The sequence below is a fragment of the Heteronotia binoei genome, chromosome 4 (genome assembly GCF_032191835.1).
Source record: "Heteronotia binoei isolate CCM8104 ecotype False Entrance Well chromosome 4, APGP_CSIRO_Hbin_v1, whole genome shotgun sequence".
NCBI lineage: Eukaryota > Metazoa > Chordata > Lepidosauria > Squamata > Gekkonidae > Heteronotia > Heteronotia binoei.
The window spans coordinates 120,253,250-120,274,241 of NC_083226.1; the positions used below are offsets into that span (position 1 = coordinate 120,253,250).

At 46.7% G+C, this 20,992-nt stretch overlaps 1 protein-coding gene across 4 annotated transcripts in view; it reads left to right on the forward strand.

The window, feature by feature from the left end:
- ARB2A (ARB2 cotranscriptional regulator A) overlaps window positions 1-10,789 on the forward strand; it is a 485,440-nt gene extending 474,651 nt beyond the window's left edge. For all 4 annotated transcript variants that reach the window (XM_060235692.1, XM_060235691.1, XM_060235693.1 and 1 more), the window contains one exon: window positions 10,335-10,789. In XM_060235692.1, coding sequence (XP_060091675.1) covers window positions 10,335-10,477 — 143 coding nt within the window. In that variant the 3' untranslated portion in view covers window positions 10,478-10,789. The remainder of the gene's footprint in view (window positions 1-10,334) is intronic.
- The last annotated feature ends 10,203 nt before the right edge of the window (window positions 10,790-20,992 follow it).

Consider the following 20,992-nt stretch of genomic DNA (forward strand, 5'->3'; position numbering starts at 1 on the left):
GAATGGTTGGAGCGTTGGTCTCCATTATGAATTCTTAAGTGTTATTTGAAGGTATGTATTACAATAAAAATTTTATGTAACCTTTGAATGATGAGGTGTGGTGGCTGCCTGTTTTGCGCTGTACAGCCAGTCTTGGATTCATGTTATACGTATCCATAACATATATGTGTTATTGGGTGTACAACTAGGTAAATACAAGTGGTATAAAATTTCCAAAGATTTTGAAGCCATGAAAAGAATTGGAAAAGTAATAGCAGTTCTGGTAGGTTTTTTTAAAAACAAAAACAAAACTTCAGGGAGAGTTTGAAATATATCCAATACTTATTTTCCTGTCAGCTCTAAATGTATTTTTAAGAAAGCATTATTTCTTTAATTATTTTATTTGTACCACACCTTTCTTCCTTGTGGGGATCCAAAGTGATTTACATCATTCACCTCTCTTCTGTTTTACCTGTGAGGTTGGTTAGGCTAGAAGAGTGTGACTGGCCCACGTTCATCCAGTGAGTCTCCATGGCCCAAGTAGGAATTTGAACCTGCATCTCCCAGATACTAGTCCAACACTCTTAACCACGACTCCACACTGGCTCAAAAAAGCATGATATATGTCAGCACATAAAATGGAACTGTTTGGTATATTACAAAATCTAAAGGTATAAATGCTTTAGCTTTATTCAAACAATAATGACAAATATTCTGGTGTTACAGATGGAGCAGCTGTCATACTTTTTACCAGCTGGAAGAACAGGACAAAAAAAATAAGCATCAAAAAACAGAAGCCATCAACTTTGTAGTAAATAAAAGGATTTCTTAATTCTCTTTTCCATACAGTCAACATTAACTAGGAACAATGCAGAAATGCACAACACCTGTTTATTAGAATCATCTGTGGGATGTATCTGTGCACCTCAAGAAACAACCCCTCCTTCAAACTCTTTCTTGCTATCTGGGGGGGAAACAGAATCTGCCTGCAGCTGAATAGATCATAATATTTAATTCAGCATTATATGACCACACACAATGTGTTATAGTGACTGCAGACAAAATTAGCCATATAATTAGCTCAACCTTTTTTAGCTCATGTAAACTGTAAAATATCCTTTTGAATACTTCCATCTTGTTTTTTCTCCAAACCAGAATCAGTTTGTGAAAATGTACTTGTTCATATTTATTAAAATATCTCTATCCCACCTTTAGGGTGGTTAAGACAGTGGCAAAAAAGTGCAATAAAGTAACAATTATAAATTTTTATTATACAATAAAATATCCTACTTAGCCAACCTTCACAAATCTACAGCACCAACAATTAGTCAAAGGCCCCCAGTACTGAGGCTGACCTGAAAGCTCTCCTGAGCTTGTGGGATGAGAGCACCCTTCAAATTTCATTTGGTAAACTATTCCATAAAATTGATCCCGTGACCAAAATACCTAGAACAGAGAAAACCAATCTGTATGAGAGTACAATAAGAAAAAGGTGATCAGAAATTGAAATGCAATAAAAGATGCAATTAAAACAGTAAAAAGATACTTATAATTAAATAATGAATTATTATTGAAATATAATCACAGACATTAATAATGATTAAAATGAAAAAATTGTAGTGTTTCCCACATATTAATTTATAAGAAATGCAAGATCAACCACTTACAATTTTGCATCTTGGATTTCCAAGGTCTTTTGAAAACTGAAGGTTTGCATGGATCCACTCTTTCATGTAACCTTGTTTGTTGATCCAATGTATGTCTTTCTAAATATAGACCTGTTTTACATGCTGCAGAAGATGGAGGAATCAGAGGCAGTTGAGAGGATTAGAAAGATTACAAAAATAGTAATTACCTAATACTGTAGATTGTCTTGCATCGGCGTGTTACATAGTTATCAGAGAAATAAGTAATAAAGTATAGCTAAAAATATTTTAAAACTTTGTCTTAAAAGCATTTTATCCACAATTGTAAAAGAGTTTCATATGAAGACTGTTTTTTCTCCATTTATTCCTAAATACCCTCCCCCTCTTTTTCCTGGGCCTTTTGATTCTTTAGCACACGTGAATAAAAAAGGTAATAAGTAAAGTGGCTGTCTGACCCATGTGACTGCTCTCAGCACATGGAGGTGTTCATCTGTAACCTTCAGCCATATGTTAAAATCAGCACTGTGAGACCACTGGCCTCCCTGGATTCCCAAGCAGTTGTTGGAGTGTGGTGGATATATCACGATTCACATAGCTAAAGGTTATGGACAGCCACCTCATGGTTATTCCTGGAAGTGTATCCAGTGGCAGTCAGCCATGTTACAAAGGATTAATTCAAGGCATAACATGTGCAGAGGACTGCAGTCAAGATTATGAAATACAAAATTTATCATGGAAAGATATTTTAAAAACTTTACCCATTTCAATTAGAAAAAAGAAACTGAAAGGAATGTAATAGAAAAGATGAGACAAATTAATGAGTCTAAAGCAAGTTGACTGTACAATTATCATTGCATTTACATTTGGAATTAGAAGGCTTGAAAGGCTTTTAATGTAACTGGTATCAACTCTGAAATAGTTTCCCTGGAATGTTCATGGGTGTAAAGAACTTTATTTGGGTCCTTGGCAAGGCTGCTTACAACTGAACTCCATAACGTCTCAATGGCAGACCTCTATCTATAAATATAAAACAGAGACTTTGCAAAATGAAATTGATTTTGAGGGGAAAGAGGGTGGAAATATGCATGTATGTGAGTCACTCTATGTCACAAATCTCTGCTGCTTCTATAGAAATAAATATTCCCAGAAACAGCAATCCCTTTCTTACCAGGTCATTGTCTGCATGGTGGTTAAGTTATCAAAAAAGTACTGATGTATATCACCCTTGTGCTGACATCAAGAGAATATTCTGAATGAGAACATTTTCTCCTCCCCCCCAAAAAAACAATGACACCAAGTAGGTTTGTCTTGCAAATAAGTGCAAGCAACTGAACTGGATTTAGATTATGGTCATAGGAGTCACCTGAAATTGCTGGTCTCCTCAGAACCTGGCCAAACTGGTTGCAAGGTTGCCACCATGGTAAATATCTAAGATGAACTGTATCAGCCTAGACATGTTTCCTACAGATGTAGATGTATACTGAAATTACTTTATTTCTGCACAGCTTTGTTTTATACATCTTGTACACAGAAAGAACTCATTGTTCTAGATAGCTTGTAAACCTCATGGAAGGGGCCTTTTGTCCTGCACAGTGAGGAGATACCCAAAGAGGGAGTCACTGACCTATACAGCTAGAAACTGCATGTGTAAATGATAAAGGTACCAGATTCTGCTCCTGGATTCAAAGAAGTTGCAATTTTTGCAAGATCAGGAATAGCAGCTTAAGGAGCTGCTTCTCTAAACGACAACAAAAATGTCAACAATCCCTCACCCCCCCCCCCCAAAAAAAAGATTATTGATTTTCTTTCTCCCTTGGTTTGAGAAAAGCATCCAGAAAAGCTGGATCATAAATATTATTTCCAAAAGATTGGCTAATTAGTGCTTAATACACATATTTTTGATCACCATTAATGGAAACATGGCACCAAATTGTACTTCACAGTTTCCTGTTTAATATCTAATTTATCCTAGTATAATTTCTCAGCCGTCGTGAATGTTTGCCTTACCTTTCATTTTATGTATTATTTGCTAATTTAATAAATTAATGTGGAATTTACTTATGTTTCCAGATTATGATGTTTTAAAATGTGAATCTGTTACCATTCCTTCTGTCAGTTCCATGCACATAACCCAGCCTATTACATTAGTATTTAGAATTAACTGTTATTTTTGGTAGAATCCTAGTCCTGTGGGAATAATTCCCACTGATCTCAATGGCACATGTGCACTAGCTTCTCTGCCTGTGTCATTGGTGGCATCTCAGAGTAAGTTTCATTGCGTTGATGCAACAATTAGCACAACCCTATTTGGTGGAACAGCAAAACTTCGGACAATCAGTTGAGATGCAGCTAATCCCCAATACTGTTTATTGCTGAGAAGACATTTGAAAGATGTTATACTGGGCCTAACACATTTACTTAGCAAAAAAACCCCAAAACTGATTCACTTGTCCAATTCAGCATGAACAATCATTATATCATTTTCTGAACTGGGCCAATCAAATGCAAAGGAGTATAGCATGATCATCTACACCGCACCACACAGTATGCAGAGTTGAATATGCCTTTTGCAGCAGCTCTGAGGGGAAAACAGCACCCATCATGGGTGTTTGATTCTAGTCATTCTCCTCCTTTCCCACACAGGTTGATCAGCACCATCATAGGCAAAGATACTTCCTAGTATGCATCCCACTCGTCTCATGCTGGGTTCTCTGGATCAGGATCACTGGCTATGACTTTCCAGTCCTGGAAATACTGTCTCTGCCTCTGGCAATTTGTTATTTTACTGGGAGAGCAAGAGCTTGTTAGCTCTGCCTTAAAACAAAAGGCAGGTAACCGAACCTCTTTGGTCTCCTAGGTTAATAAAAGCAGCAATTCTTTGTCTGTGACTTCAGTCCAGCCTTTCTTATACCAGGAAAAGCATGCATGCATCACTTGATTGGATAATCCTTTGCTTGTCTTTTCTAATTTAGTCAAAATCAGTGTGTTTAACACAATTATTATTGACAGGTCTGCTTCTGTTTATTTCTAAATTTCCATTACTCTGTAGGCTTATGTGTATTTTTAAAGACTGTACTATTTTTTCCAGGAGTAAAAATTTACTACATAGTAATTTCTCTCTCTCCTTCCTTCCCTCCCTTTCTGTCTTTGAAGTAATACAATAGTTGTTTCCCACCCACGCCAGTGCTCTGGTATCTTCCTGATTCTGCATGAGTTTTCAGAAATAATTGCCGGTAGTTCAGCAAATTCATTAACTAATTCCCTGACGGCTCTGTAATGCTTGTCATCCAGACCTGCTGATTTGTATATTAAATTTTTCTAAGTATTCCCTCACCTGGTTTTTTTCTAATTCAACAGCAATATTGAAAAGATCTTCATTGTTTGTCAGTACTACTTTTCTTTATTATTAGACTGATAATAAAACTGTATAGCATCATAGTTCCTTTAGTAAATAATCTATTTCATCATGCATTAATGGATCAATTTTGCCTTTATTTCTTATTTTCCCTTAGTATTAAAAAGCCTTGCAATTCCCCTGAATACCTTTGATGAATATAGAACTGTTTAGCATTCTACCCACTTTCCTCTTTAAACTGGCTGCCTAAATATCACTTCCAATTTTTAAATTGGCTACCTCCCCCCCAAAGCAGCTGTTTTCTATCCTCATGTCTTGGAGCACTCTCTTGTGAAACTACATGTACTCTTTCTATTCATGCTTCAGGTGCAATTGAAAAACATAAACTCTAGGATATTCCAGGATGTTCCAGCCTTCTCCTACTCATTGATTTTAATATACTTGCGCATTACATCATGATCCTCTGATTAAGTCCCCTATGGTTTATTTCTGGAAGTTGTTGGGTTGTTATTCTGTATATCACTCAGTGCATTAAATTTAAAGAGTTTTTATTCACTAATTTCAAATATTCTATATTTTCTTCTCTCCAAGCCATTCTGTTTCTTGGCAAAGAGTTTATACTAATAAATGCCTTTCCCAATTATGCTTTTTAGTAACTCTCACTAAATTGTAATCACTGTCTTTGATCATAGATATCTACGACTTTTTCCCCAACCAACAAATGTTTCATGAAGCTGCTCTATTGAAATCTATACCCAGTAATTGGGATGCCAATTAGATGTTGCCTTAGTTAGTTCCATCATGATCCCTAGAAATGTGCAGCCAAAGTCCAATGTCTTCCTAATGTTGCATTTCTCTCCCTACTAGTAAAATGAGTATGCTGCACGTAGATGCAGTGGGTGGCAAAACAAACCTAGGGAGTCAGTCCAAGGGAATTTTGACATGGGGGTCTCCTCTGATGCAGAAAAGTCTGGATAGAGGTTACAAAACCAGCACCCTCCCAACAGCCCAAACTTGTAGGAGGCCAAGAGTATGCATGCATGCTACCCTCCTGCTTCCCCAGTTTTGGGTAGCAGAGGTGCAGTGGGCAGGTACCAGCTGGCTGCATGGTGTTAGGTGGAAGAAAAGCAGGATTGCTGCTAGTTTCCATTCAGGCTGGGCCCTGTAGGGAAGGGGTCTGGACTCCATGGATATGCAACTGTCTCTTTGTGGGGGGGGGGGGGGATCTATGTTTATTGATCATATTCCTACTCAAAATGTTTTATCTGGTTTATCTAGATTTTCCCCCTCCCCCTTCTCTCTCTCTCTCTCTCTCTCTTTATGTGTGTGTGTGTGTGTGTGTGTATTCCAAGAATCAGCCCCCACCCTGCCCATGTCATCCTGCTGCTGGTAGAACAACCCCAGACTCCTATTTTTACTTCTTTCCATTTGGTGAAGTGGTTGCATAACAAGGGATCAATTGGACATGTCCACAGATGGTGGTCATAATCTTTGTGTGCTGTGAAATACTGTACTATTTTTTCCTTGACAGTTGACTGTGAATATCTCTGAGCAGAATTTGGCATCTCAAACATTATAAAGGGCCAGCATTTATACTTGACAAGATGAGAGTGCTAGGATTTCTTAGCAGTCCTAGTCAAGCAACAAGATCATCATAATTGTAGAAAGTAAAAAGCCGTCGAAGTGATTTTACCACAAGGGAAATTGTTCATCCATCAGTGAGATGGTTACTTGTAAGAGACAATGAGGAGAGGGAGTTCAAATTGCTTTAGCCCGTTGAATCATCAGGTCCCTCTAGATTCAAAAGCCTGAATTGGTTTTGAAGAGGGTGGCATAAGAGGATTGCTGCTGGAAATCTTAACAAGTTGATCATAGTCTCGGTAACACAAGCTAGAGTAAGTATGATCTCTCCCGAGGCAAAGTGTAGGTTATATAGCGAAGGAGAAAAGATGAAGAGCACAATTAGCACATAGCTTTTCTCGCTTATTTTCTTGTCATGTGTAGCTGTAAGATGGCTGTTCACAAAGGAAAATGTATTGAATAAATAATAAAGCATCCAACTCTCTGCAAGTAACTCAGTATACACATAGGCTCGTATTTGCAAATGAATGTGTACGGGGACAAGTGATTAAGAGATCTGTAGCAACTAGAAGGGGAATGTACTTCTGCTATGAGTGGAGAAGGTGTGGGGAACGTTTGTTCAGAGAAGTTTCCCACCATGCAAATGTGCAGAATGGAATAGTACATGAAGCAGATTTGTGGGGAGCACTGATTATTGGTGGTTTCTGCCTAAATGGAATCAAAAGCCGAGAGAGAAGAAAAATGTGTTGTAGCTGCTTGTAAAGACAGCATGTAGGGCACTCGATTGCCTTTCTGCAGAGTCTGTATGCCAAAAGGTACACCATGTGTTGATGTGCAAGATGTGTGGGCAGCTGAGGTGTCTTTGCAAAAGCAGGATGTGTCATTTTCTTTGTTTATCAGTGAATTCTTCGAGCTCTTACAGAAGGCTTCCAGGATGTCCGCTGAGAAGCAAACCTTTTGTGTAAAAGGTGCTCACATACAATTGTCTCATTTTAAAAATGCAGAGTTACCCTTGCTTCAAGTGACCTGTCCTAAGTGTTAAAAGAGCATGGGGGATATATGCATTAAGTGAATTTGAAAAGCAAGTCTCTGCTAAAATAAGCATACAAACTGTAGAAGGGTCTTTTGTGTGGTGGTTGCCTCTGGAGGGGGAATCTCTTTGTGGGGACGGTAAGAAAGTCGCTTTTGTATGGGGGCAGCTCTGCTGTTGTATGCTGATATCACATCACTGCTGTGATCCAGTGGGGACTCAAGATATTTTTTTGTGCATGTGTGCACGCGTATGTGCGTCTCTCCTATCCCAGAGATACCCACCCTCCCATCAGGCAAGCTCTCCTTCAGGGTAGGCCAGGGCCATCATGTCCTTTATTGTTGTAACTCCCAGATTGTGATACTCTCACAAAACTGTTGCTAGGCAACAAATGTGGTTACCAGGTCTCAGCGAATAGCTGAAGGGGAAAGCAAAGTGTTGCACCATTGTAGAGTAACCATAGCAATGACCTACTATTACAGAGTGGAGAATTATCATTAACAATGTTAAAGTATCATACAGGAGCCTGGGATCTGGAGGCTTCCCAGCAGCATCTCTGCATAATTGCGTTATCTTGGAAGGGCTCTGAACTCTTTCAGGGCACCTGGTTGCCAGGGTGGTGGGTGGGGGGGGGCAATGTTATGAGATAATGCAGCAATTTGGTTAATACACAGAATGTGCAGGACAGTGAAAGGTTTTTGGGGGGCTCCTTATCTAAATAAATGTGACACAGAGGAAACCGAAGGAAAAAAACAAAAACAGAACATCCCTTGCCTTTTTTTGGAATACAGACTGAAGGTACAAGAATGGTGTATAAACTGGTAGTATGTTTGGCCACATATCTGTATGAACTACAAGTGCACAATTAGCACTCTGTCTTCTACCATTGCTCCTTCTGATACATTATGCTGCTAGAGGGTAGGCTCTCGGTGGGCATGTATTTTTTAAACAGCAAAGGGAGGGGGTAACATCTGCTATTTTCCTTCAGTAGTACTGCTGGTCTGATGCTCACTGGATTCTGGTCCACAATAGTGAAATCACTGCTAAGGCTGGTGAATGTACTTAATAAAGCAGCTGTGACAGGAGACATGGAGAAAAGAACTACTTCTGCATAAACTGAGCCAGTTTGGTGTAGTAGTTAAATGTGCGGATTCTTATCTGGGAGAACTGGGTTTGATTCCCCACTCCTCCACTTACAGCTGCTGGAATGGTCTTGGGTTAGCCATAGCTATCGCAGGAGTTGTCCTTGAAAGGTCAGCTGCTGTGAGGGCCCTCTCAGCCCCACCCACCTCACAGGGTGTCTGTTCTGTGGGAAAGAAGATAGAGGCGATTGTAAGCCACTCTGAGTCTCAGATTCAGAGAGAAGGGTGAGGTATAAATCTGCAGTCTTCTTCTAAAGTTGTTTTTGGCATTCCTAAACTGAGGTCAAACATATACCTGCCAGCTATGAACTTAAAAAACCTTTCCAAAATGTGCCTCTTTCAAAATTTGTAATGGCTGAAGTCCTATATCTTTGGTAGGTACATACATGGGATTTTGGTATATTCAGTTTGTCAGGAGAAAATCTGCACCTTCTCACCTGGTCACTCTAAAGCAGCTCAGTGCAGTGGGGCAGTACATTGAATTTGACTCTCCCTGGCTTGGCCTGCCAACCTCAGGGATTTTCTGAGCCCTGTTCAAGTTGGTCCCCCTTTCTTGTCCTTATAAAATGGGAGACTAATGGGGGGGGGGGGTGTCAGGACAGGAAAGAATGCCAGTCTGATGCATCTTGCCACCTAAAACACAAGTCAAGAAAATCATTACTCCTACAGGGAAAGGTGTGACTGTCTGGTAGTGACAGACAGAATACTGAGCTTTGATCAGGGAGCTCCTCCCATCTGATATTAGGAAGCAACTCCCCTCCTCACCTTAGGAGGGCAGTGGCTTGATTATGTGCAGAATGCCTTGTTGTGACCACATACTGCCATTTGCATGGCAGGAAGCATTCCAGGCTGCCTTAAAATGTGCCCTTTCCCTCATTGCCTGTGACTTGTGACAGATTCTCTGTCTGGATTTAGCCAGTGTGGTGTAGTCATTAAGACCGCTAAACTAGTATCTGGAAGACCTGGGCTTGAATCCCCAGTTATGCCATGGAAACTCTTTGGGTGACCTTGGGCCACTCCTACTGTCTCAGTCTAAGCTGCCTCCCAGGATTGTTGCTAGGGTAAAATAGAGAAAAGAATAGTGCAAGCCCCTTTCGTTCCCCACTGGGGAAAAGGTGAGGTGCAAATGAAATAAATAAAATAAATGAATGGGCAGGGTTGCCAACTCCAACATGGGAAATTCCTGAAGATTCAGGGGTAGTCAGGCAGGGTGGTATTTGTGTTTGGAAGAAGCTCAGCAGGAATATGATACCACAGACTCTGCCACTAAAGCTTCCCTTTGCTCCAGGGGAATTTTTCTCTGTAATCTGCAGATCAGCTGTAATTCCGGGAGAACTCCAGGCCCCACCTGGAGAGCAGTAACCTCACCCAGTTCCAGCGCCGCTTCCCGTGTAAAGTGTGTGCGTGTTTGTGTGAGAGCGAGAGAAAGGTTGTGAATGAAAGCCTCGTGATCGTGCAGCTGGCGTCTGGCTCCAAGCCGCGTCCCTCAACTTGACCCCTGCGGCTTGCTGTTGAGGGCGGGGAGAATGGCGGCCGCCGCCTGCTCCTGCTCCTCCTCTCCCCGGTGCCGCCAGTGACGCGCTGCTCTTTCTGTCTTGCAGGTACGGAGAGGCACGAGCTGACCTCCTGGAAGAGCTTCCCGTCGATCTTCCGGTTCCTCGGCGAAGCGCTGGAGGCGAAGCAGAGCTCGGGCAAAGGGGTTCCGACGCGGCGCTCGCAGAGGATCCGCTACGAGGAGCTGTAGGGGCGGGCGGGCGGGAGGCGCTCGGCAGCCCCAGTCCCTCTCATTAGATTGTTTTCTTGCGAGAGCGCCGGGTCGCCGTGTCTACATCTAAGTAGCGTTTTGCATTATTTCTAGATGAGTGCAACTGTCAAAGCAATATGGGTTCACTGGTTGTGCTTCCTGTGGGCTGTAGCTGGGATCGCGGGCTGCCCGTCAGTGCGCAGATTAAGGCTGACAGCAGCACCGCTCCGCGCAGCCTGGTGCAGCTCTAATTGCCCTGACATCGCCCCGCACCGAGCTGATGGCGGGCTGCCGCGCCTCCGCCCGGTCCTAGAGCCCGCCCTCTCTCCCACTGTCAATTGCCTCTCAGCCCGCCAGCTCCCCCCCCTCCCCATCGGAGCTACTTTTATTCAGTCCTGCGTTTTTTAAATTAAAGGAATTGCTGAGGGCCTGGGTTCCCTCCGAGTAGATCTTTCCCCTCCCCGCCCGCTTTTAGACTTTTTTACTCGTTTTCTCCTCCGCTACGGGCAGGGAGAGCTCAGTGTTTTTAAAGTCCGGAGGCTCCCGCCAATGGCCGCGACGCTCCCAGCGGCAGTGATCCTAAGCGATGCCCTTGGAAGGCGGCGAGCCTCCCGGTCGCCCCCAAACAAAGGCCGGCTGGCTTTGTTTGCCGCCCAGGCCCTGCGGAGGCAGCGCGGTGCGCTCTGCGAGGCGCCCGGGAGCCAGAGATGGAAGCGGGGGCGACTCGGTGCTTCCGGCGGAGCAAGATTTGAGCGATTCCACCGCCCCCCCCGTAAAGCTGGACATTGGCGAGGACTTCCTTTGATTCCCCCCCCCCAAGCGTGTGCTTTTATGGGGGGGGGGGAAGATTTGGGGTTTCCCGAGAACTTTGCTGAGTCATTTAGAAATTACGATGTGAAAAAGACGCCCTAGCGCCAAATAGGCTGTAGACCAGAGGCCAATGAGTGGGAGGGAAATGTTGCTTCTGCTACCAGGTTGAAATGTTTATTTTTTATTCGACCAGAATATCTATTTTGTGACAGATCAGTTGCCTAATGACTTTTTAAAGATGCTGGACAGGAGCCGGACAGCGCACCTGACCCCCGCCCACAGCCTTTTCCTTGCCCGAGGTGAGGGAGGCCTTGCGGGGCTTCTCTAGTGAAAGGGCTCCTCGCTTAGGGGGAGCGCGCCTCGCTGGGAAAGCGCCTGGCTTCCTCCAACTTCATTGGGTAGCAAGTTCTACCTGAAACGAAGGGCATTTGATCGCCTGGAGACACTGTGAAAAATATTGATAGCAAAAAAAAAAAAAGTCACTGCCGTTGCTAATAACTTTTATTATTAGCCAGATAATTTCATTTTCCCATTCCTTCAGTTTCCAGTCACTCTTAATGACTCGTGCTCTTTTAGAGCTCAATGTAGGCCTAAATCCCATAGTCTGTCGCTGAAGGTTTCCCAGAGTCCTCCCGCTGAACACATCCTGCCTTCCTACCTTCACCAGAACAGGACTAAAGCCCCAAGTGGTTCCCCGTGGGTGCCAGCAGCCACCCGCCTTAAAGCTCTGTAGAATCCCCCCTGAAAGCCCAGAGCCCCAGCTGTGTGCCAAGCGAAGCAGGAGAACCCTGAGATCTCAGTCCAGCAGCACAGCAGGGAGGTAAAGCCCGGCGGAAGGGGCGGAAGTGCCCTCTGGCCACGCCCAGTCCTCTGGGGCTGGCTGGTGCGGGAGGCGATCCGGGTGGGCCCCTGTCTTCTTTTCAGCAGCAAGGTGTGGCTGGCTCCGAGTCCCCGGGCTGCCTAGCAGATGACCTTCCCAAGGGGTTCTCTTGAAGCGATCTGTTTTCTTCGGGGTTCACCTCTGGAGTTATTAAAGCTGAGGAATAAAGAGAAGGGTTCGCTTTTTATTTTCACTAGCTTGTGTTTGATTCCCTTTTAATGGACTGTTGGCACTTTCACAACTGGAGGGTGCATTGCGAGAGGTCGAGCCTTGGCTGTCTTTGAAACTGCTCTCCTGTGATTCAGCCCTGCTTTTCGGCACAGGGACCCCCGCTGATCTCATTTTGTGTTTATGGGGACCCAGTTCAGGAGGTGATGTTCTCAGCTTCACCGTCTGGCTGCCGGGACGGCTCGACCACAGTTCGTTTGGACCATGTGGCATGAGCTGCCCGGTGCCTCTTCAGACCAGGTGGCCCCAATGGGCCTGCCCTGGGCTTTGTGCAAGCTGGAGGGGGCGATTGCCATGCGCCCTGTAGTCGTGCAAGCAGGCCCTTCCTCAAACTTGACGGAGGCACCAACACACGGCCCTTCTGCCGCTTATCTCCCGCAGATCACTGTTCCCTGGAGTTTTGCCCTTATAGCCCCGCGCCCGGCCAGTGTGGGGTTGTGTCCCCCTTCTCCTCCTCGGGGTTCCATCATAGTTCTCGGGGATCCCTGGAGCAAAGGACGAGACGACCTCTAGGGAAGCCTTGGGAGCTTTGCAAGATGTCAAACCTGGCCCAAGGGCTCAGTCCCGGCACCCCTGCCCCTGGCCCGTCCCCCTGCCGCTGCCTGCTTTGGGTTTGAGTTTTGTTTTTTATTCCTAGCTGCTTTTGGACCGAACTGTAAAGCACAGGGTGTGTGTGTGTGGGGGGGGGTGCTCTCTTTTCTGTTTCACCGAACCAATAAAAGATGGTTTCTGTTCTAAGAGGCGAGTGTTGTTTTCTTGGGTCTAGTTTGACAAAGAGAGCGGGAAGAGGCATGGCCCCCCGCGCGGCTGCTGGGTTGCAAGGCGGAAGCCCGAGCCCAGCCGCTAAGGACTGTTGGCTGCCCAAGGGCAGGAGCTGCCTTCCCCCCCCCACCCCCACCCCAAAAGGGCTCCCTCCACCTTGACTGGGTGGGAAGACGTGGCTGGCGTTTGAAGGGGGCTGGCCAGGCGCTTCCGAGCTGGAAACGGTAAGGCAAATGACCGGGTTCCTGGGTGGCCTTAGAAAGGAGGTGGGGGTGGCCTCCAAGCACAGCCCTGCCTTGCCCTGCCCGAGTCGCTGGCGGGCCGGAGTGCTAGAGGGACGGCCATCCTGAGCCTGCCTTCCTGGCAGCAAAAAGGCAAGAGCCTCGTGGCGCCCAACCAAGGGCCAGAGGCGGCCCTTCACTACGTGCCTTCCAGTTTACTTGGTGCGGACCAGGCCGTGGGTTTTTGGTGGCACAAGCCATGCTTCAAGGGGCATCTGCTGACAGAAATGAGGGGCCGCCGCCAAAGCTCACGTCCACAAGTACATTTCAATTCTCGAGGCCGCCCAAGTTGCATTGGGAGCGTTGAGCGTGGGCCGCATTTGCTTCGGAGTCGGCTGAAACACCTATTGCTTTTAATTTATGTCTCATGTATCCTCCGCGTTTCCATCTGAGACTCAAGGCGGATTACACGTAGTACAATCGACAGAATAGAATGTTCAATGAGTAATGCAACAGGATCGTAGAAGTCCGGAACCAACCAGAAATCTAAAAGAACAAGCTTAGCTTAAGTATTAACTTGACACATTATATACCCTGCAAAAAGTTACATAAAATGCACAGCAGGATAGATCACAGTCCCTAATCATTTATCCAAGCAAGTTTGTGGACCATCTGGCACAGTGCAACCTGGGCAGAAAGGCCCACGGTGTGCTGAAAGTCAGGAGTGGGGACAGCATTCCTAACCCGGAGCAGGCCTCTTGGCCAAGACACTGTTCTTAGACCCCATCATATTTCTTCGGCTTGAAACCCGTAGGATGAAGATCCACGCTGTCGACGGGTTTATTCAAAATAGGAAGGGCGGCTGAGTTCTCAACTCCGGGCTCCCAGAGAAGCTATTAGCTCCCTTGCTCTCCTACTCTGCTCACTGCATCCTGCGGGCGATGCAACATGTGAAGAAGGGCTTCATACAGCCAGGCAGACACACACGCCTGTGCTGAGATCACCCGAGCTTTATGTGAACCTCGCCTAAACCAGATCCAAGCGGGCAGCCCTGTTGGTCCGAAGCAGTTGAACAAAGCAGGAGTCAAGTTTCACCTTTAAGACCTACCAAGTTTTATTCAGAACGTAAGCTTTCGTCTGATGAAGTGTGCTTAAGAGCACACGAAAGCTTACGTTCTGAATAAAACTTGGTTGGTCTTAAAGGTGCCACTTGACTCCTGCTTTGTTCAGCTGCCTAAACCAGCAACCGGTTGACCGAGTGGATTCGCCAGGATTGCTTCTCTTTAAGCGACTTCTGGGAGGGGGCCCGGATCTCAAGCAGGCTCTGGAGGAGGCGCCCTGAGATAGGACCGGGTTGCGCAGCCTGCCGGCTAGGCTGGCTTGACAGAGCTTGGGTCAGGCGGCACCCTTCGCCCCCCTCCCATCCCGGAGCAAAAGCTTCTTAATGGCGCGTGCTGCTTGCGGGCCTCTCGATCTTCGCAGAGGTGAGCAGCGGCTCAAGTGCCGCGCCAGGTAAAGCCGTGGTGGGGATCCTTCCTGGCCAAAGCCGAGCAAGAGGTCCTGTCTCTCCCCCCCGCCCCCCGGAACTGGAGAGGATGGAGTCTTCTGCCCCCCCCCGCCTGACAAGCTCGCTGGGAGGCTGGGCTGAACCACCTCCCTCCTCCGCTGCTCTTGGCCCTTCCCCCACCTGGGCCAAGAGGTGCGGGAGGCTCAAGCAGCAAGCAAGCAGCGGTGATAGCATACTGCTGCGGGGGGCGGGGAGAAAGCAAGCAGCCTCCCCCCGGTCGACGAACGGGGATTGCAGATTAACTAGCCCTCATCAAAGCCCTTCACCTTTTCCTCCAGGGACCTGTTTTTTTTGCGGGGGGGGGGGGAGTATCGATGAAAACCTCAAAGACCACTTCGCAGGGACGAATGTTGGTTTAATTGATTCCTTCTGATCGATGGTTTTAAAGTTTGACACCCCCGGGCTCTTCACGTCCCGATGGCTTCGGGAGCAGCCAGAAGGTCTGTGATGAGCCAGCTCCGCGGTCAGCCTTGCTGGACAGCCGAAACCACCCGAGGGAGGGCGGAGGTGGTCCTTGGGGAATGGAGGGGGGGCCGGGAGAAGGGAGCCACCCTTGCAAGGAAAGCCCGAGCAAGTCCTGGGACTGTGGCGCCACAAAAGCCCCTGCAGACTGGGGCCACCAAGCCAAGGCACAGCGACAACTGAAGAGGGTGGCCCGTGGCCGGAACAGTGAGAGACAAGTCCAGAAGTGCCTTCGAGACCAGCAAGATGTTCGGGGTATGAACTTTTGAGAGTGGAAACTCCCTTCCTCGGATGTCTGAAAAAGGAAGTTTTGACTCTAGAAATCTCACACAAAGTTAATCTTGATTTCTAATATTATTTTTAATAACCACAATTCCTGTATCACTTTTACTGATCTTTTTTTTTTTAAACACTAGATAAGATGGTATGTTTTTATACCAGAGAGTCAGTTTGGTGTAGTGGTTAAGTGTGCAGGCTCTTATCTGGGAGAACCGGGTTTGATTCCTCCACTTGCACCTGCTGGAATGGCCTTGGGTCAGCCATAGCTCTGGCAGAGGTTGTCCTTGAAAGGGCAGCTGCTGTGAGAGTTCTCTCAGCCCCACCTACCTCACAGAGTGCCTGTTGTGGGGGGGGGAGGTAAAGGAGATTGTGACCGCTGTGAGACGATTCAGAGTATAGGGCGGGATATAAATACAATATCATCTTCTTCTTTATCGTGCCCATCAGCAGTTCAAAGATGATGCAGGCTTCCCAGTTATTCAGAACTGCTACTCGGTCAAATGAATACTGAAAGAAGGAAGGAGGAGAAGAAGAGGAGGAGGAGGAGCAAGCAGAATTACCTGTGCCATTTTGATTGTGAAGACCCTGCTAGAATGTCCTCTTTGAGTGGAGGGGGGATGCTGAATGCTCACGGATGAGTTTCTCTGCCTTTGGGCATCTTACTTAACAACAGAAGTTCTGTGCAATCCCCAAACTTGCAACATTCTTTAAACTAGTTGTCCAGTCACAGGAATAATCTCATAGACTCCATGGCTTTGTTTACGGGAAACCAACACCTCAAGAGGTTGTCCCTTGAAAGGTTCCTATTTTGCAGCTGTGTGGGGCTAAGAGCCCGGCAACAGACTCTGTTCTTTTTTGGGCTGAGGGGAAGAGATGTTTGGGTTGATGAACTAGCAGTCGGGAGACTAAAGCAAGATCGTTTATACAGCCCAACTCCTTTAATAAATAATGTGATATGGATTCCTATCCATCTAAATTGGACGTTTAGATATTCCTTTTCTCCTAAGCGGCTCAATCCGCTTTCTCCCTCCCCGTCTTCCTGTGCGCCAGCGCTCAATTTTCTATTGCAGCTGAATTAAAAAAAAATCATAAAATCTGCGAAAGAACGTGGGTAATACTCTGAGTGTCTGACAGAAGAACCACGTTAATCTTGACTGAGTCTCCAAAGTGTGAAAACCGAACTTCCCCAAGCTTTGTGAAGCGAGCCATTGCTCCCAACTGCCCCCTCCCCCGCGCCATTTTCACTTTTCTCTCCAGTTTCGGATTGCGTGTGTTTGCGAGCGTTTCACCAGATCAGTGACAGCTCTTTATTTGCATAATTATATGCTCTGGTCTGAAGAGAAAACTAACCCCCAAATTTCATGGGTCACCAAACTGCGACAATCAATGTTTTATCACGTATGCTAAGCAAAACCTAAGAAGCTATATGAAGTTTCTTGGGGAGGTTTTGCGCCTCAGAAAATTAAAGGCGCGGTGCCTCTTGAATGGAGGCAAAATTTTTCCAAGTTCTTTGTAACCGAATTCTGTTTGAAGGGGGGAAACTAGAGATTAACACGGAGATCTGGCGATAGCTTGGGGAGGGGGGACTCTCTAGCATGACATCCCAGAAGATTTCCAAAAAGAAGCTCGGAGGCATTCGCCCCCCGCCCCCCGCACTTGCCGGATCCAAATTCTGTAAATCGAGTTTGCTGTGAGAACGAAAAGAGTGAGCTGGTGGCCAAAGCACTCGGGAGGCTTGCTGGGTATTTGGGGATATTCGGCCGGCTGGGTTAAAGCTTCCTTTCCATTTCTCCCACGGTTACTGTGGGAGGGAGCAGACCTGGGGAGAAGAGGAGATTAGGGGTACACTTTCTTGGGCTCCAGAGTCCAGGACAGAGCGGACCCTGTGTGTGTGTGTGTGTGTGTGTGTGTGTGTGTGTGAGAGAGAGAGAGAGAGAGAGAGAGAGAGAGAAAGGAGTTTGCATAGTGCGCAGATTACTTATACTTGAACCTTGGGGAGAAATGAATGCTAAGAAGTATAGGTGAAATACGTCTATCGAGTTACTGCATTTAAAATAAAATAGAAACAGTACCAAAATCTGCCACCCATCCCCCCCCCCCCCCCCCCCCGCCTCCCGGCTCAGAACAAGATTTGTCAAGCTCATCAACTGCCTAATAATCTCATGTTACCCGTCAGAGTGGAGGAACTCTGGATTTCGGGTCTGATAAACCTAAACTGTCGGAGGCAAGACTGGGTTTGAGATATGGGACTGACCACGAGCCAGCAGGACACGGCGGGGAAAGGGTTGACTCTCCGGGCTTTAAAGACCGCAGCCCTGGTGCAACGACGTTGGCTTAGTGGATCTGGGGGTTTTGGAGGAGCAAAGCTGGCCGGTTTCAACGCGGCCTGAGCAAGCCAAGGTCTGCTGGGCTCTCTTCTTAGGAGACTGAATCTGGAGCTCCTTCTCCGCTGAGTGGAGAGCAGACAGACTTCGGCTCCCTTTCTGTCCCTGGCGGAGGGAGGAGGGAGGAAGGGACCCGCGAGGCTTTGCCAGGCAGCAGCCCCATCTAGGTGGGCGAGCCTGAGAGGCCCTACGACTGCAAGGCCGGGCTAGCAGCTCCCCAGGCTGCTCGGTCCCTTCACAGTACCAAAGAGAGGTTCATCTTCGCACCTGCACCCTCAACTCGCGCACCCCTGATCGGAAGAAGATCTGGTTTTCCTTTCGAAGAGAAACATACTTCAGAAGAAGTATATTTTAGGGGTGGGGGTGGGTGGGCTGGGGATGGAGAAGAACAAACAAGCCGCTCCTCAGCCATTAAAGGGCCACGTACGGAGTGCTAAGAGCGCGGCTGCATCGGGTTACCTGCCTCTTTCAGGTTCTGGCCGAACCGCCCTGAGAAAGGGGATCAGGTTGCTCACCTTGACAACAGAGCCTGGGCCAGTCAAAGGAAAGAGTTAACCGTCTCCCTGCCTCGCCCCCACAGTCGGCCTAAAGGAGTTTAGAGAGGTGGGTGAGACTTTTCCAACGACAAACTCGCTTCATTCTTTGGGGGGGTGGAGCGCATGAAACTTTCAAGCAAAGGTCCACGTTGCTTCTTTGGTATTTGCATATTTTTAAATATTGCATTTAATTGTATTCCCAATAACCCACCGACTCCTAACATCCAATTTTTGCTTTCAAAATCCTGTTTGGGGGACCGCTGGCTCATAACTCCGACCCGACTGGGTCTTGGCTTTAGAACTGATCTCCTGAATTCAGAGAAGGTTGAACTCTCTTTCTTCCTCCCAGTTCTGCTTCTATGAAACTAAAACCATTGTGGCTAAAATAATTTTGCCACAACTTCTTCGGGAAGCCTGTTACAAACACTAGTGGGGAATAATATCGAGTCAACACCTATGACGGCTTGTGTGCTTGAATGTTGTCTTTTCCACCAGTCCTCTTTGTGTAAGATTCATTCTTCCATGAGTATGCAAATGATGGTTTCATGTTCTTCGTCCGAAGTAATATTTCGAAACTTCTCTAAGAAAAGTTTACAGCAATACTAGCAATGACTCTTCTGCCAGCCCATTAACTAGTAAGGTGGGTTTCAACTGCTGTGCTGCAGTCCTGTCTTTTTGGTAGGGATCAAAGCAACAATTTCCAGGGCGCTTCAAATGGGTCACGAAGAACGAAGCGAGAAGTTATAATCTAATAATCGATCACTGATCACACTTTCGTTCAGGGCAATGCGTTCGCACTTCTTTAAGGCCATTTTAAATGGGGGAAACTCGCTGTGAGTTACGGTAGCTGCACAACCAGGGCGCTCCAGTGCTTGAAACCTCGACCTTTCCCGCAGGAATACTCTTTCTACATTTTCTTTTCTTTAAATATCAGTTTGATAAAGGATCAGATAGTGTTTCCCTTTTTTAACTTCCCATGAAAGTGGGACTGTAAAAAGACTGAAATTTGTAAGTAAATCTGACGGTATCGACTCGCCCTTCAGCATTCTGTTCACCTGCTCCAGTTAGAGTGGAAAGGTATTCTTCGAATGATTTTTCTGCTCCTTCTCCTTCTCCAAAGTTGGGTTATTATAAAGGATTTAGAAAACAGATAAATCAGGACTACTGCGCTAAGAGGTGGGGGAAATGTCTCAATTTTTCTTTGGAGGGGGAGAGTTTTAATGGCAGACTGAGGCTGAGAGTCTGATTTCAGCAGGGCTCGCCCAGCCGGAACCTCGGAAAGCGAAGCGAAGTTGGATCTGCTCCGTCCACTCCCAGTAGCACCATGGACAGCGCCTAGTTCTGCGCTCAGGCTCAGCCCTAAATGCTCCTCTTGCCTAGCCCGCTTCCAACTACTCCCCTCCCAGAGACACTGACAGTGCAGCCCTCAGATGACTCCTCTCGAACTAACACTACGGGGGAGCTGCAAGTTTCTCCCTCCTCCCACCTTCTCTGGCAACCCATCCGATGTGCTCTTTTGGCCTGATCCAGCGGCACTCCTCCGCTCCCATTTCTTTTTCGCTTTCTGTTACCACTAAGCCCCCCTCCCGCCAAATTTCTTTCGCCATGTTTCCAGCAGTGCCCACTCTTCGCTTACTGACTTGTCTGGTCTAGGACTTTTCCCTTTGCTTCGTACGTTGTGCGTGTGCGTGCCTGCGTGTTGTTTTCCCTTCCCCAGGCAATGGTCGTCTGCCTAGCGCAGAGGCTATATTGGGCGAGTCAAGATTCTTCTGACCTGTAGCAAAGTCGATTCTCACTTCTTCTTTGATGCGCGCCTACTCTGCGCAATCCTACTCCCAGACAGCTGGTTAATTACAGCCTCCAGAGAGGCACCCCACAGCCACGGCCCCACCTAAGAGCTGAAGATTCTGACAGCAACTCACTTGACAGCCCTCCCTGCCCCCCTTGTCCGTCACCCCTCTGCTCAAAGGTCGGAGATTCTCTGCCTCAGCCCCACAACTTTACCTCTTCCCTTCCAGTCGCACCACCTGCTGCGATCGACGGGACTTTAAGCCCCGCTCATTTTCTCCATCTTCTTCTTTTAGGTTATGCATTGGAGGGGGGGGGGGGGTGATTGTTTCTTTTCTTTCTCTTTGATCACATCCCTGTCATTTTAGCAAACAACCTGGAGCCTTACAGCTTGTAAAGTCAAGCTATTTACGTGTTCGCTGTTTAAATCCAACACGATGCTGGTTGCTCATTAAAACGTCGCGAACTCAGCCTTGGGTGAGCAAGTGATCGGCATTCTTTACATGTGCTTCTCTGATCAAGTCCAAACTGTAAAAGTGATCAAGGAGCTCTTGGGGGAGCTACAAATTCCCGGGTTTTCAGTTTAAACCCCCCCCCC